Source organism: Orbicella franksi, chromosome 3 (assembly GCF_964199315.1).
Source record: "Orbicella franksi chromosome 3, jaOrbFran1.1, whole genome shotgun sequence".
Classification (NCBI taxonomy): domain Eukaryota; kingdom Metazoa; phylum Cnidaria; class Anthozoa; order Scleractinia; family Merulinidae; genus Orbicella; species Orbicella franksi.
In genome coordinates, this window is record NC_138147.1 from 16,856,938 (window position 1) to 16,870,465 (window position 13,528).

At 43.3% G+C, this 13,528-nt stretch overlaps 1 protein-coding gene and 1 non-coding gene across 3 annotated transcripts in view; both read right to left on the minus strand.

Moving 5' to 3' along the window:
- Nucleotides 1-13,528, minus strand: part of LOC145481562 (leucine-rich repeat serine/threonine-protein kinase 1-like) — a 33,992-nt gene that overhangs the window by 4,173 nt on the left and 16,291 nt on the right. The window contains exons 14-29 of one of the 2 annotated variants that reach the window (XM_081460064.1): nucleotides 13,161-13,428; nucleotides 12,562-12,691; nucleotides 11,896-11,987; nucleotides 11,423-11,545; nucleotides 10,945-11,251; nucleotides 10,072-10,283; nucleotides 9,325-9,486; nucleotides 8,613-9,002; nucleotides 7,722-7,906; nucleotides 6,627-6,807; nucleotides 5,485-5,678; nucleotides 4,312-4,571; nucleotides 3,715-3,910; nucleotides 2,485-2,868; nucleotides 1,726-1,875; nucleotides 1,013-1,189 (exon numbers count right to left, since the gene is read on the minus strand). In XM_081460064.1, the coding sequence (XP_081316190.1) occupies nucleotides 1,013-1,189; nucleotides 1,726-1,875; nucleotides 2,485-2,868; nucleotides 3,715-3,910; nucleotides 4,312-4,571; nucleotides 5,485-5,678; nucleotides 6,627-6,807; nucleotides 7,722-7,906; nucleotides 8,613-9,002; nucleotides 9,325-9,486; nucleotides 10,072-10,283; nucleotides 10,945-11,251; nucleotides 11,423-11,545; nucleotides 11,896-11,987; nucleotides 12,562-12,691; nucleotides 13,161-13,428 (3,411 nt within the window). Of the gene's footprint in view, nucleotides 1-352; nucleotides 1,190-1,725; nucleotides 1,876-2,484; nucleotides 2,869-3,714; nucleotides 3,911-4,311; nucleotides 4,572-5,484; nucleotides 5,679-6,626; nucleotides 6,808-7,721; nucleotides 7,907-8,612; nucleotides 9,003-9,324; nucleotides 9,487-10,071; nucleotides 10,284-10,944; nucleotides 11,252-11,422; nucleotides 11,546-11,895; nucleotides 11,988-12,561; nucleotides 12,692-13,160; nucleotides 13,429-13,528 lie in introns of those variants that run through there. The other variant, XM_081460063.1, reaches the window with a different exon arrangement.
- On the minus strand, nucleotides 7,357-7,477 carry LOC145483188 (U5 spliceosomal RNA). The gene has a single exon (XR_014048888.1). It is a non-coding gene; the product is annotated as a U5 spliceosomal RNA (small nuclear RNA).

The window sequence follows — 13,528 nt, forward strand, 5'->3', positions numbered from 1 at the left end:
AGATTCAGATTTGGAATTAAAAGAACAAAGGAGGTGAAGCTTGTGGCTGGACCCGTGTGTTATCATTCAAGTGAATGTTATGTAGCAGAGTTCTTTTCAATTGAGTATCGTAGAACCAAAACCAGTAATCACTCTGGCCCAGTCACAAAAGACAGAGACAATCCAGCCACCAATCACAGCACGAAGATACATGTAGTTGACACGAAGCGCGAATTAACAAATTGACAACAGTTTTTCATGCGTCTGTCCTGTTATTGATCATGAATTTCGTCATAACATTGTCAAAGTAGCTGTGGATCCGCAAATTACTTTGACAATGTTATGACGAAATTCATTGTCAATAACAGGACAGACGCATGAACAACTGAGGTCCATTTGTTTTTTTTACAATAACAAAAAGTGGAAACGTGAGAAATTCACGTGTCTGTCCGCTTATTGACAATGAAAATTAGCCAATGAGCGAGCAAGAATTTCTGCAATTATTATGTAAAACGTTTTCGAGTCACTCAAGAGTAGGTTTGGTTTTACTTCTGATTGAATGACAAAGTGGCGCGACTTTTTTAAGCTAATCGTGTATCGTAGTAATCAGTGCAAAACCAAACACATGTAAATTAGTGAAACCCGCTTTATGACTATTACATTGAACGTGTCCTGTTTCTCATTCTGTACCAAGTGGTTCTAACTTTTGAGTCTGTGGACAAAACCCTAGTGCGTGACCTATCCATGAAACTGAGTTATTGAGCAGTACGTTCACGTGAAAAACCTCAGTGTCCACCTTAAAAGGAAAGCTGTCCTATTGTTCTTGTTTGTTGTTTTTGAACGAAATCTTGAAAGACAGTGTGCACACTTGTGGTACCATTTACTACTACAAAGATAGATAATATAGTGCTTTTAGAGTTTATAAATTGAAGAGTATGACGAAAACTGAACTGAAATAAAAGCAAAGCCGTCCAGTATTATTTTAGTCTAATAGAGAGACGTAAAAGTCTCGAAAAAAGTTCAATTTACTTGCCTTTTTGTGATAACACCGCCCGCGGCTGTACCCAAGGACGCTAATTTTTCCGGTGCCTATCCCAGCATTCAGCTCGCTCCGACAGAGCCAAACCTCTGAGCCCACGCTGGCCCTGTCATCCGCCCCGCGGCTTTGACTGACACGTGACCCAGCTGTCACTGCGCAGTTCAACCCCAGCTAAAGACAAGCAAGAAAGGGAAAACAAAATCGTTACACGGTGTGAAAAATACGATCACTGATCCATTTCAAGTACAGAAAAAAGCAATATGGCGATGAAACCATACTGCCTGGGCATTGCTAACGACAAAAGGAACACATTTTGTGAAGGAAAAAAACTAGTGGAAGATTCCTTGCTTCCTCTTTGCATTACAGGGAGACTATTGGGAGAAATTAGAAGTACGTCTCGCCGAGTCAGTGTATCTATGATACCGGCTGTGCGAGTGCTGTGTGTGTGTTGGGTAGGTAGTTTGTGTTTAAGTCAACGGCCTCTATTTCAGTTTATCTAACAAATAAAGAAGCCTAAGCCGTGTATTACACTGTGATAAAACACGACGGACATTTAGAACACGAGGGAAATGTAGAAAACACGAGCCGTAGGCGAGTGTTTTCTTCATTTCTCAAGTGTTCTCAAATGTCTCTCCATGAAATGTGCGTTTTATGTAAGAATGAAAACAAATAAAGGTTGTTGTTGTTGCCGTTGCTGTTTAGCTGACCTGCTTGTCGAAGGTAATGACGTCAGAGAGGCGTGGAAATTCAGTAGCTGAAGCCAGTAGCGAGATGTGATGGGATGGTGGCCTCTTGTCTGCATCATGTTGCCAGCACCATGCCATCAGATCAAGAACAAACACTGGAGCTTTCTTATCCTAAAACAGTTCATCACCTTCGTATTAGTTGGATTGTTTGTTAGCCTAATCAGGTGGGTACTTTTATGTAACACGAGTAGCATTCTATGCCTCTGTTTGGTATACCAACAGGTTAAGTCCGAGTTGCCTTTTACCTCTGATTCAAAACGAGTCTTTGTGTGAAAACCTTTACACAAAAATGTGTTCATCCGGACGTCCATTTTCGAGAAAATAAAACACACTTTTGGGTGAAACGTTTCGCATAAAAAATAGTTCTGAAACAGAGGGAAAAGGAATCCGCCTATTAGCAAAAGGCTACCAGCAAAGAGGATATATCTTAGTCAATTAGAAAAGGAAAGAGCTCATTAGCAAAAGTGAGGCCACGTTGCAGTAAAAACACTACGTTGACTTCCAGGCAGTCACGTAAAAATCACCTCGGTAAAATAATGGCCGCGCGAAAGCCTGGGGGCGAGGAGCGCTCCTCGCCCCCAGACTTTCCCGCGGCCATTATTTTTCTCGCGGTTTTCTTTCGCGTCACGCACTACGGACTAAGCGAAAGAGGAACTACTCGTAGTCTATCCTATAACAAGCGTTATATCAAATCACTAAAAGCATAAGTCTATCACAAACCTTGGCAGTTAATGGCGGTCGGTGACCTTCCACAATTAGCTGTTTGACCTGTGCTGGGTTGAGGTCATTGAAGGGCTGATGCAGCGTCACCAGCTCATAAATGTACATTCCAAACGAAAAAGAGTCCACCTTGTCCGTATACAACTCCTTCCCGACATACTTTTCAATCTCGGGAGCCATAAACCCGGGAGTTCCTCCCAGGCCCTTCATTCCTGCCAGTGCCGCTGACCGGCTGATACCGTAGTCAGCAAGTTTGATAGTGACTTGGTGAGTGGATTGAGATGGGCCGGTGGGAGCTGGGAACTGCCACACTAAGATGTTTTCTGACTTGAGGTCTCGATAGATGATGTGATGGCGGTGTAAGTACTTCAAGGCTGAAGCGCACTAGATATGGGAGAAAAAGAAAACTCAGGGTCTGTTTTTATGGAGAACTGAACAGTTGTCCTTGCTGGGAGGGTTACTCTATCTCTCTTTCCACGTGCCATCTTTTTACCTATCGTTGACATCAAAAAGTGTCCCTCCCTGACCGAGCCACAAATTAGCCTTCCTGATTTCGCTCGAGATCTATACATTTCAACTTGTCCCTGGTAGGTGAGCCAAACATCTCCAAAGTGTTTACATAGAAAAAGGTGCCCGCACCCCTTACGGTCACCCTAGTTTCAACAAGCGCCTACGTCCAGGGTCACCTTAGTCCCCGGGTCTCTTAGTTATAATGAACTGTACGAAAAACGTTCTCTATAGATGGAAGAGGGTGACACCCCGACCAGCGACAGCCTTACTCCATGGAGGCCCCTCTTGTATAATCAACAAGAGCATAGACTACAACTATCTACTGTGCGACAAAATCGACCGCTAGCCTGTGTCAGCAGTCGTTTCCTTTCTAAGCGCACAAAAGTTGGTCAAAGCTTAGGGACATGATTTTTGCTCTCAGTCGGCGCTATGCAGCCTATATCGGTTATCAATAGTTCTAAGCTTGAAACACGGAAAGCAAGTCATTATTAAAACAAGTTATGCATTTGAAAATTTCAGACGTCAGAGAGAGGAATAAAAAGTACAAAATATAACTTAAAATCCTCTTTTGCCTAAAATCCATGCAGTTCAGAATATGTTTAAGAAGCAGCACTGTCTGTTACATTCTTGAAACATTAGTTCTGTGGCCAACATTTGTGTATTTTGGCTTTGATTTAAGCCACTGGACAATTCCAGGTTATTGAACATAACAGTCCATACCTGCACGATACATTTCTGAATGACGTAGGCATTAAGGCGAACTCCAGCTCTCTTGTAGCTGGCGAGGATTCGGTCCAAGGCCCCTTGCGGTGCGAATTCCAAGACCATGCAGAACGGGTTTAGACAGTAACCTAACAACGAGACGATATTCTGATGCCTCAAGGGAAGAAGGATGGACATCTCCTGACGTACAGTCCTTTAAAATTAATCAGTGCATCATGCAGTCAATCATTCAGTCAGTCAATCAATCAATCAATCAATCAATCACTCACTCGCTCGCTCACTCACATACTCACTCAATCAATCAATCATCAATCATTCAGTCAGTCAATCAATCATTGAATCCATCCATCCATCAATCAATCAATCAATCAACCAATCAATCAGTCAATCAGACACTCAACCATTAGTCTGCGAGTCAGACAGATAGACAGACAGACAGACAGTCACTTCATTCACCCGCACAGATTGATTGATTCAAATTGATCAAATTGATGACTAATTTCCCAGTCAGAGATTCACGATCGCACCCAAGGAGTAATATCATTGCTCAAAAAAAAAAAAAAAAAAATCAGACAATACCACGCGTTTTCTCACCTATACGCGTCGTTCAGTGCCATAGTTGGATTTTCTTTCAAAGCTCTCCTGGCTGCTGCAGCCATTTGTACTTCTTCCGGTCGCGCCTCGTCACCCACTTCATTGTTCAGCGGCATCTTCATGGCGATAGTTATTGAGTCCCCGGATGTCTGCTTCAGTTCCCCGCGGAAAACTGAGCCGAACGTTCCTTTGCCCAGAAATTTACCTCGTGTTATGTCGGACGCTTGAATGTTCATGTTGGGAGCGATGTCTTCAAACATCTGAGGAAGACGAAAATCAAAATTAAAACCTAAAAGCACCTATGCTCTTCAGCACAACAGACACGCTGGCTGTGTTTTCGTTAACGCAAAATAACCCGTCAGTTTTGGTTCTCTCTTGTAGAGTAAAAGGAAACACCAGTCAAGGTTTCGAAGAAGTCGATACATCTCTAGATCTAAGTATTTCTCTGTGCTCCACACTTCCATTCTCGTTCTCATAAAAAAAATTGTTATGTATTTCTTGATCAATGCCCTTTTTGATATCAACGTCGTAAAACAAAGTGACCATAACGCTGATAACTACACCGCGAAATAGCGTGATTGACCAATCAGAACTTGAAGGAAACACTAGTCATGCTGGTAGCCTTTTGCAAGTGCGGAAAAACGTGCCGCCGCTGGTAAGCGCGGGAAAACGCGTCGCCGGTGGTAAGCGTGGGAAAATATGTCACCGTTGGCAAGCGCGGGAAAAGTTATGCAAGCCAAATCAGGATTTGTACGGGTTTTGTAGTTGATTGAATGAGAACAGAATTCCGATTGGCTACAGCACACTCCATGATATGAAAAACCGATTATGACCTCAAAAACAAAAGTAGCACATAGCTCACTGAAAGTCAATTGAAATCCATTATAGCCACATGTGATCCAATTTCTGCTTGCTGAAATGGACCTTTCCTGTATTCCAATAAACAATGGCGCCGAATCGAGGTCAGGGTGGACAAAAGTACAGCAAATGTATGAAAATGTCCACCTCAACCTCGCTTTGGTGCTATTGTTCGTACGCACTGAAGGGTACTATTGTTAAAAACTGAGCTGGAAAAACGTTAACAATAAGGCAAAAACAACGACATACAAGGTTAAAGTCGGATATATATCTTTGGCGGTAGGGGGTGAAAGCTTAAAGGTTTTAAACTCTTACAGCATCCGGGGCAAGTTCTTTGAGCTCCAGCTGACCATGTACGGTGCATTCCACGGGTTCAGAATTGTAGGCAGCCAGCACACATTCTTCAAACTCAAATGAATAAATCACCGTGTCATCCTTGGTCGGTCGCTTTCTGAAAGAACCATACTTACTGGATCCACGTTTAAAACTCTCCGTGCTGTCTGTGCTTCCTGAGGAATTAAAACGAAGAAAAACTTATCACAGGAACTCACTCAGTGACAACGGACGATTGAATTATCGCCGCAGTTCTTTGGCTGGAAACTCGTAGGTAAAGGTAAAGTCTACATACGAGCCAAACTTATCCCGGTTTCTGTAGCATAAAGCGACCAAGGAGTATTTCTACTCCCCCTGGATGGGATGCTAGTCCATCACAGGGTTACCACCCAGTTGGCCGGTACCCATTTATACACATGGGCAGAGAGAGGCACTGTGAGAGTAAAGTGTCTTGCTCAAGAACACAACACAATGTCCCCGGCCAGGGCTCAAGCCCGAACCGCTCCGTCCCGAGTCGACCGCACTAACCATGAGGCCACCGCGCCTCCCTAAAAAATTTCGCGGTGCCACTTCTCGTTCACGTTTTATTTTACGTTTTGCCACTCAACGGGATATAATGAGTTTTCACAAATTAAAACGGCAGGGGCTAAAGCAGAAATAAATGATCGGGCCGACTTGTCAGTCGGAGTTTAGTCAGACGGGCGCATCGCTATTCACAGGCGCCGGTGAGGTTTGTGAATTGTCGTGGTCGGCAAATGGGACCGACAAATCGTAGGTATAAATGAATCTTAAGAACATAAAAGCAAGATCAACACAGCCCCATTGCGCTGAAAAACATTGCTTTAATTTCTTTCGCGGAGAGCACTGAATTTTCATTGACCATAATAACACTTTTTTCTGACTTAAACAAAAAAACCGTTGTCTTTGTCTGACCTTTTCCTGCCCTATTACTCTAAACATAACAATAATAACAATAAAACAATACTTGACTCTCTTAACAAGGCACCTTGCTTTCAAAACAGGAAAATTCCGCTTCTAAGACGACGGAAATTTGCAATTGTGATATCCGAGATCATGCATGTTTATAACGTATGTGACTGTCACCATCTTGCTCGTGTACGTACCTTTCTTGGGTTCCTCCTGACTTTTCTTATCCTGAGCAGATTTCTTGGTCTTGGTATTCATGTCCGCCACGTCACCCTCCTCACTGTCGGTACTCCCTCGCGTCTTGCGGCCTTTCCTTCCCCTGCCACCCCTCTCTGGGGAGAATGAATGGCTGCTTTCACTTCCACGACTGTCTGTGCTCTAGATGAAAAACTATTCGTGTTCAGCCAGACAACATATTCCAGAACCGTGACAGGACGGGAAAAACTGTAGGCAAGGGGCACTGCGTAAAATGCCAGATATTCAGGCCCAAATTCGCCCGAATACGGATCGGCGGCGCAGGTCGCGTATTCAAGGACGCCTGACTCGAAATACACGAGGGATATCCTATTTGAGTCCGGCCTGTTTTTCCGAATTCAACTTGAATACCTCGCGTCTACTCCTTAAACACGCTTGAATACTCCAGGTTTACGTCACGTTTTTCTTGCGCCTTTCCGGAATATGCTAGGATTCTAGTGCCCAGATTCAACTTGAATAATTCACGTTCACATGCTTGAATACTCTTGAATACTCTAAGAGTTTTCTGCGTGACGATTGCGTGTTCGAGAGTAGAATACTATAAGACGGTTTCACCTTGGCGCAGTAGGAAACAGTTTTTCTAACCAATCTTTCTCTGCGGGGCATTTCAACACGATGTTTGGTTAGCACCGGGTATGTTGACAAATATTATAATTTTTCACAGTTGCTGAGTGCCCCGCCGAAAGGCAGGGCGACGAAAAATTAGTCTATAGACTCATTCAGTTGTTCTCCTCCACGGAAATCTTTAGTAAAAGGCGAAAGATTTATACGTGTTGAAGGAAAACCAGAGTTACTATACCAACGACGAAGTTCGGCGGTATGTTGAAAGCGATGTGACAAGACATATGGGACAATGTGATAAGTTTACATGATTAGTCCTTAGATTACGCATGCGCATCAGACAAAACTGGAGGATTCGAAATCAATCTTCAATTGCGATTTAATCTAGAGACTTCGATACGAGTTTACAATCTCTCTGCTTCTTTTTCGGTCGAAGAAAATTCAAAGCATGCGTGCCGATGAAGAAATTGCCTCACCTGGTCAGAAGTGTAGTCAAAGCAACTCGAACTCTCCTCCTCAGTCTCCCGCTCGGTACTCACGGATCCGAACGTAAATCTCTCAGGCTCCGACAAGAAACGTTCACGTGAAGGGGTCTGGGGAGAACCATGGCTAAGTACATACGGCACGTCAGAAGAGCCAGTGGTCTGCAAAGCTGGGTTCACTGGAAACAACAAAGATGAATCGCTCATACTTAATACACAACTAACATTGCAAAGATTTGATTTTTGCTATTGTATGGCTAGCTCCGTGAGCAAAACATTTCAAAATTTTTGCTATCACATGGCTAACTCCGTCAGCGGACAAGATGAACCAAATAATGTGCGGGATTACCCGCTATGTCCCGCGAAAAAACAGTGTTCTTTTTCCGTGGGAGATCTGGACTCGATATTATGAGTTACCTTCATCTCCTCCGACACCACTACACGGGCTAGAGGTAAAGAAACCATATTCTCTCCTTCCACCCAGTGTAAAATCATACCGCTATGAATTCTCTTCTTTCCTCCTCCCTGAGATATAATATTATTATGTTAGGGACTTTCTTCTCCCCATAGCTGTGTCCATACCCAGAAATTTTCAAAGGCGAACAGAACAGCTTTTCGAGAATTTCCGGGGAAAAAGGACAACCGCACGAGGTATACCCAAATTTTCGAAAATTCCTAACCGGGAATTTCCGTTTCAATTGATTTTCCTCCTGGAGTTTCCTCAATTTTCGGTTGAATGATTCGCGTTCCGGAAGATCAATAATTTTCGGATTTTCGGAAAGTTTGTCAGGAAATTTCCGTACTATTTGCCCGGCCCCTTTTCGAAAGTTCCTCAATTTCTAGTTGAATTGAAAGCGCACATGAAGTCTTTAGGGAGCTGCATACCTTCTCCATTAGCTCCAGGTTTTCTTGAAACATGTACAGGGCTCGGCCATGGCGACGCACTCGTACTGCTGCCATCAGTCATGGACAGATTAATCCCGCTATCTGCTCCAGAAGATGAGATCAGAACATCTATCGCAGCACTTACTCTTTCCTTTTCATTTTTCTCGCTCTCAACTCCACACACCGCCATGATACACTTGGGGCATGGGATAATCCTGGTAACCAGGCGATATCCATGCACCGTGATGGCGTCAAGGCCTGGGAACCAGTCAGTGATGAGTGTGTCCATGTGTTCCACAGTTATAGCGATCAGCCGAGCGGCAGTCTGGACACTACACTCGGAGACGGACTTCACTTTAAAACCGATCAACTTAGAACCCTCGCGTCGGTCTGCGAAGACAATTCACAAAATCAAGATGTTATTCTGGAAAATTTCTTGCCAGGAAAGAAAACAATGTTTCCTGAGTTTCCTGATCATCATGTACAATATGCTGTCAAAGTTTCTTTTAATATTTGGATCGGCTGTCAAGAAAATTGTTACAGTGTGTTTGTTATCCCTTTTTAAACGTCTTCGCAAGATTGAAGCGAAAAAGCGGTGCACGGTGGCTTCTTACACAAACCAATTTTTACTTATATCTCAAAGAATATTGACGAGGGACGTTGCACCCAAGGGACTCCCCTTACTAAATTTCTTGTCGCTGTGAGCACTGACCTTCTTCTGACCTTCCTCGGTTCGTTCTTTTTGAAGACAGTTTCTTCCGCTGTTCAAACTTCTCCATACTGATACGGACGCATGGTGTGATAACCTCAATGGTGGAATACCGAGTGGTGTCGTGTACCTCACGTCTGTAGTGTAATGGATTAGCGATGTCATCTGAAACAGAAGTATGTTTTTCATACATTTACTACTACCCTCTCATAATCTCTGCAAGGTTTCACGCAATCTAACAACGCGCATGAGCAAAGGAAGGTTCTAAATGATTTTTAAGTTACCATAGCTATAATTTTTTTTATTATACAGTTTTTGGAACATTTTTTTTAATAGGATGAACGTTGTAACACCGAGGACGACGCCCAGTTAAAAATAAATTTATATTTTATCTTCGAACATCGCAATTATCTAGACCTGTTCCGTGTTCATATCGGTCTCAAAACTTTGTCAAAATAAACATGTAATGACAGGTTTCAGTTCCAAAACGAAATACAAAAAATTAGCAGCAATCTTTTGCTTTCTCCAAAATACCCAGAAGTTTGTCATTTTAACGTTGTTGTTTTGCAGAAAACCGCAAAGTTACAACGCACGTGTACAGTCACTGTTCTGCCACTGTTTGTTGACGTTCTCTTACCGTTCTGACAGTCTATCGAAAAGAACATAGTATCTGACTACAAGCGCATTATGAAATACCAACAAAATTATACGAGAGGAGCAAGTCTCACGACCAAGTGTATGCAGATATACCTGGTGCGCCATAAAAAGGTCTTCCTTCTAGCTCACATATCCTGAGCAACTTTACACCAAAACACGACAGTTCAACCCCAGTCTTCCAGCATGACCACTCTGGCTGGGCCACAGAAGCCAGTTTGTCTCTGTCACCTTCCTGCACCGGCCCATCGGGAGACAACTGACAACATGACTTCACTGTATCGCGGATTCGTTCGTCTGGAATCACCCTGAAAACAAAACAAGCTTTAGTATCTTAAAACTTGTGAATTTAAACCATCCTTACAGAAACTTGAACCAGTCAGCAGGGCAGCAATATGGTTTGTATTCTTTTCCAGAGCGGAAATTCGAAGACTTTTCAAAGAAATGTCACGGAGAAATCTCTGTTATGTAAACCGGTAACTGAAAAGATAACTTATATGCCAGAGCAGTATAATTTTTCTAAACCATTACATGAGCGTTCAAATTAGAAATCATTAACATTAACGCTAAAACTTGAAATTTAAAGGTAAAGTTGCATAGAGACCATGCATTTTAAAACAATCAGTACTCGAAGCGCGGGAAAACATGTGAACGATACCAAACGTCGGGAAGCATGCAAACAGTGCAAAGCGCGGGAAAACATGCAAGCAGTTCCAGGCGCGGAATGCAAAGTGGCGAGAAAACTCACGTCAGCCAAATTACGATCGGTCTGAATTTGGAGTTGATTGGCTGTGAGAACAACACTTGCGTTGTGATTGGCCAGAATGTTGAACGAGTTTTCAAACCAATTACCAAATTCGACAAACGTGGAATCAGAGAAAAACTAGGAAAATGGTAAAATTATCTTACTTACAAATGAAAACTACACTAGTTTATTTAGCTTATTACTGTTTCTCTTCTATCGCTTACCTAGTGATCAGTCTCGGCCAGAACCCGCTGGGTACGTATGACATGACGTACTGTCTTCGCAGGACCTTGCCTTTGGTGTAAGCAGTCGTGTTCATGGCCTGAGCCACTGCAGAACTGACCCCAGCTGCCACGGGCTGGTTGGTCTCTTGCTGACTGTCTGGGAGTAGGGAGGGGACAAGTAAGAACTCCGCACTCCATGGCAACGCCACTTCAAATTTGCTCAACAGGTTGATGTATTGGCTCATGAGATTCGCTGGGAAGCGCTCACTTCGGAAGATTTGAGATAAGTCGGACCGCTTCATAACACCTGAAAAACAGTAAAAAGATGAGAATTAAACTCTGTGCTCAAAAAAATTAGACCTACATTTGATCCCCGCCCCCGACAAATCCTTCCCCCGAAGTGCCCGGAAAAATGGGTTATGCTATGTAAAGCAAATGTCCCTGCTTGAAACCGTGTGCTCAGACAATTGCCTCTTACCATTATTGATGTGAGGGTTCACTTCCCTGACGGTGACAACGTGCGCCAACATGTCACACAACCACTGTGGGTCCAAGAAGTACAAGTCACGCAACAATGGGTCGTCATAATGCAACAGCACACCTGCGATACAAGGCGAAAAACATTTGAACGATAACGGAGAAGATAGGTAGATAAAGTTAGAAGTTCCATTGGCTTCATGGCAACTAAATCAACTATTGTAGATAAGTTTATAGGTGCTAATGTAATGACAAAAAACTCTAGACCTTACATTGTGAGTCAGACCTCTCCATCTGGATATCCTGCGAGCTAAGCATTAGGCCACCACGCCAACTAAACCTCTAAAAAATCTCTATATACCGTCTCTGTGATTCAGGTTCATATAACTTTCGAGCCCTCGTCATCTGACTTATATGTTTTCGTCGGGTCATGCAAACCTGTGTGCTTACTGTTCATTGTAATATTTTCCGTACCATTGTCATGTAGGAATCTTGTTGCCTGTTGTAGCTCCTCTGGTCCTCTCAAATGGACCTTCTGTCTCGCAAGCTCAGCTTCAACCGCAGCACTATCAAAGAAACACAACGACACAACAAAGGAATGAGCTTTTCGACATGGACCTGTCAACTTGAGTAACTGATAAGCTCTAAGTTAGCCTCCTGCGCAAACGTTCTTATGGTTTGTCACGCACTCCTCCCCAAGGAATATTGTGTGACGAACCCAAAGGACGTCTGAGCAGTGGGCTAGGAGAAATTTCAAAACGCAGCTTTATTTCTGCGATTAGGCCTACCGTCCACACTGAAAGCAGAGCTTTTCGAAAATGTTCTTCAAATTGGAGGGAGAAATTCGAAGACGCAGGCTTTTCTTTTTCGTGTGGACGGAAAACATTTTGAAAACGGGGCTTTTCAAAACCGATAGCGTCACGGCGATAATCACGTGATTTCCCTGCCCGAGTTTTCCTCAAACACAATTTCAAAATGACCGGTGATTGCTGCGTTTTTAAATTCCTCCGGCGTAGCGTGAACGGGGGCTAAGTGAGAGTCATTGCGATGTGCGGAGTTGAAAATCATTGCATCCCTTTATAGCTGTGAAAGCAAAGGGTGTAAGTCTGCACGTAAAAACAACCTCAACGACAGCTATACCTGAATTGTTCGGACTTGAGGACAGGAGTCTGGTCGTCACGGTAACATCTCTCACGAATCACGCTTACAGCCTCCTCAACTGCGATGTAACTGGCGGGAATTGGAGTTTTCAGCAGAGGCACGCGACTTCCTGTTGAGTGAGAGACGTGAAATCGAGTCAGTGGACAGCTGTAAGAGGTTGCATGGTCGAGACCTATCTCAAGGTAGAAAAATTACGTTCGCAAAGTCAGAAAATACGCGTAAATGGAAGTCGTTTTAATTTAGTTGAGTGTTCATGAGCAGAAATCTGCTAGTATAACCGGCCAACTATACTAATGCAAATTCAGCAATCTGATTGGCTGAGCTATAATCCATTAGTGTAGCTCAAAATTTAATTATGAGTTATTCAAGTTGACCCTGTCCTAACGAGGTAATTCAAGACTAAAGGGAAAAACTCTTCTCTGTTAAGTCATCCTCAGAGAAGACTTCTTCTCGTACATCGAGCGACGCGCCTCTTTTTTGTGTTGCTCCGTTCTCTATTTTTGTTTCGGCTGCCACAGCCAAAAGTTTTTTTTTTCAAAGGACGCATACTAGTTATACACAAGTGAATCCTTTACTACCTTTCTCTTTGATCTCAAATGACGTGTTGTAGATCAGTTGTCGTAATTCCCGGATGTGGTACCCAGTCTTACAGCTGACCTCGATCATGGCCATCACCTTGGGCAAGCCTCGTTCCCGTGTGTTTTGGACTCTTCCGCCGAACTCAGTGGCGATGTAATTATCTGATATCATGGTCCTCAAGTTTGTAAGGTAATCTGATCGTTTGTCAGCTTCTAGCATGTCGTAGTGTGTTCCTACAATAATGACTGGAGAATCTGGGGCACGCGCCTGTAGAAATAAACATAGACAATTTCTGAATGGGCATGTCATCAAAAACTAATGCTCTTCAGTTGGCAAACACTTCGACATCAAACAGCTCGGAATATCC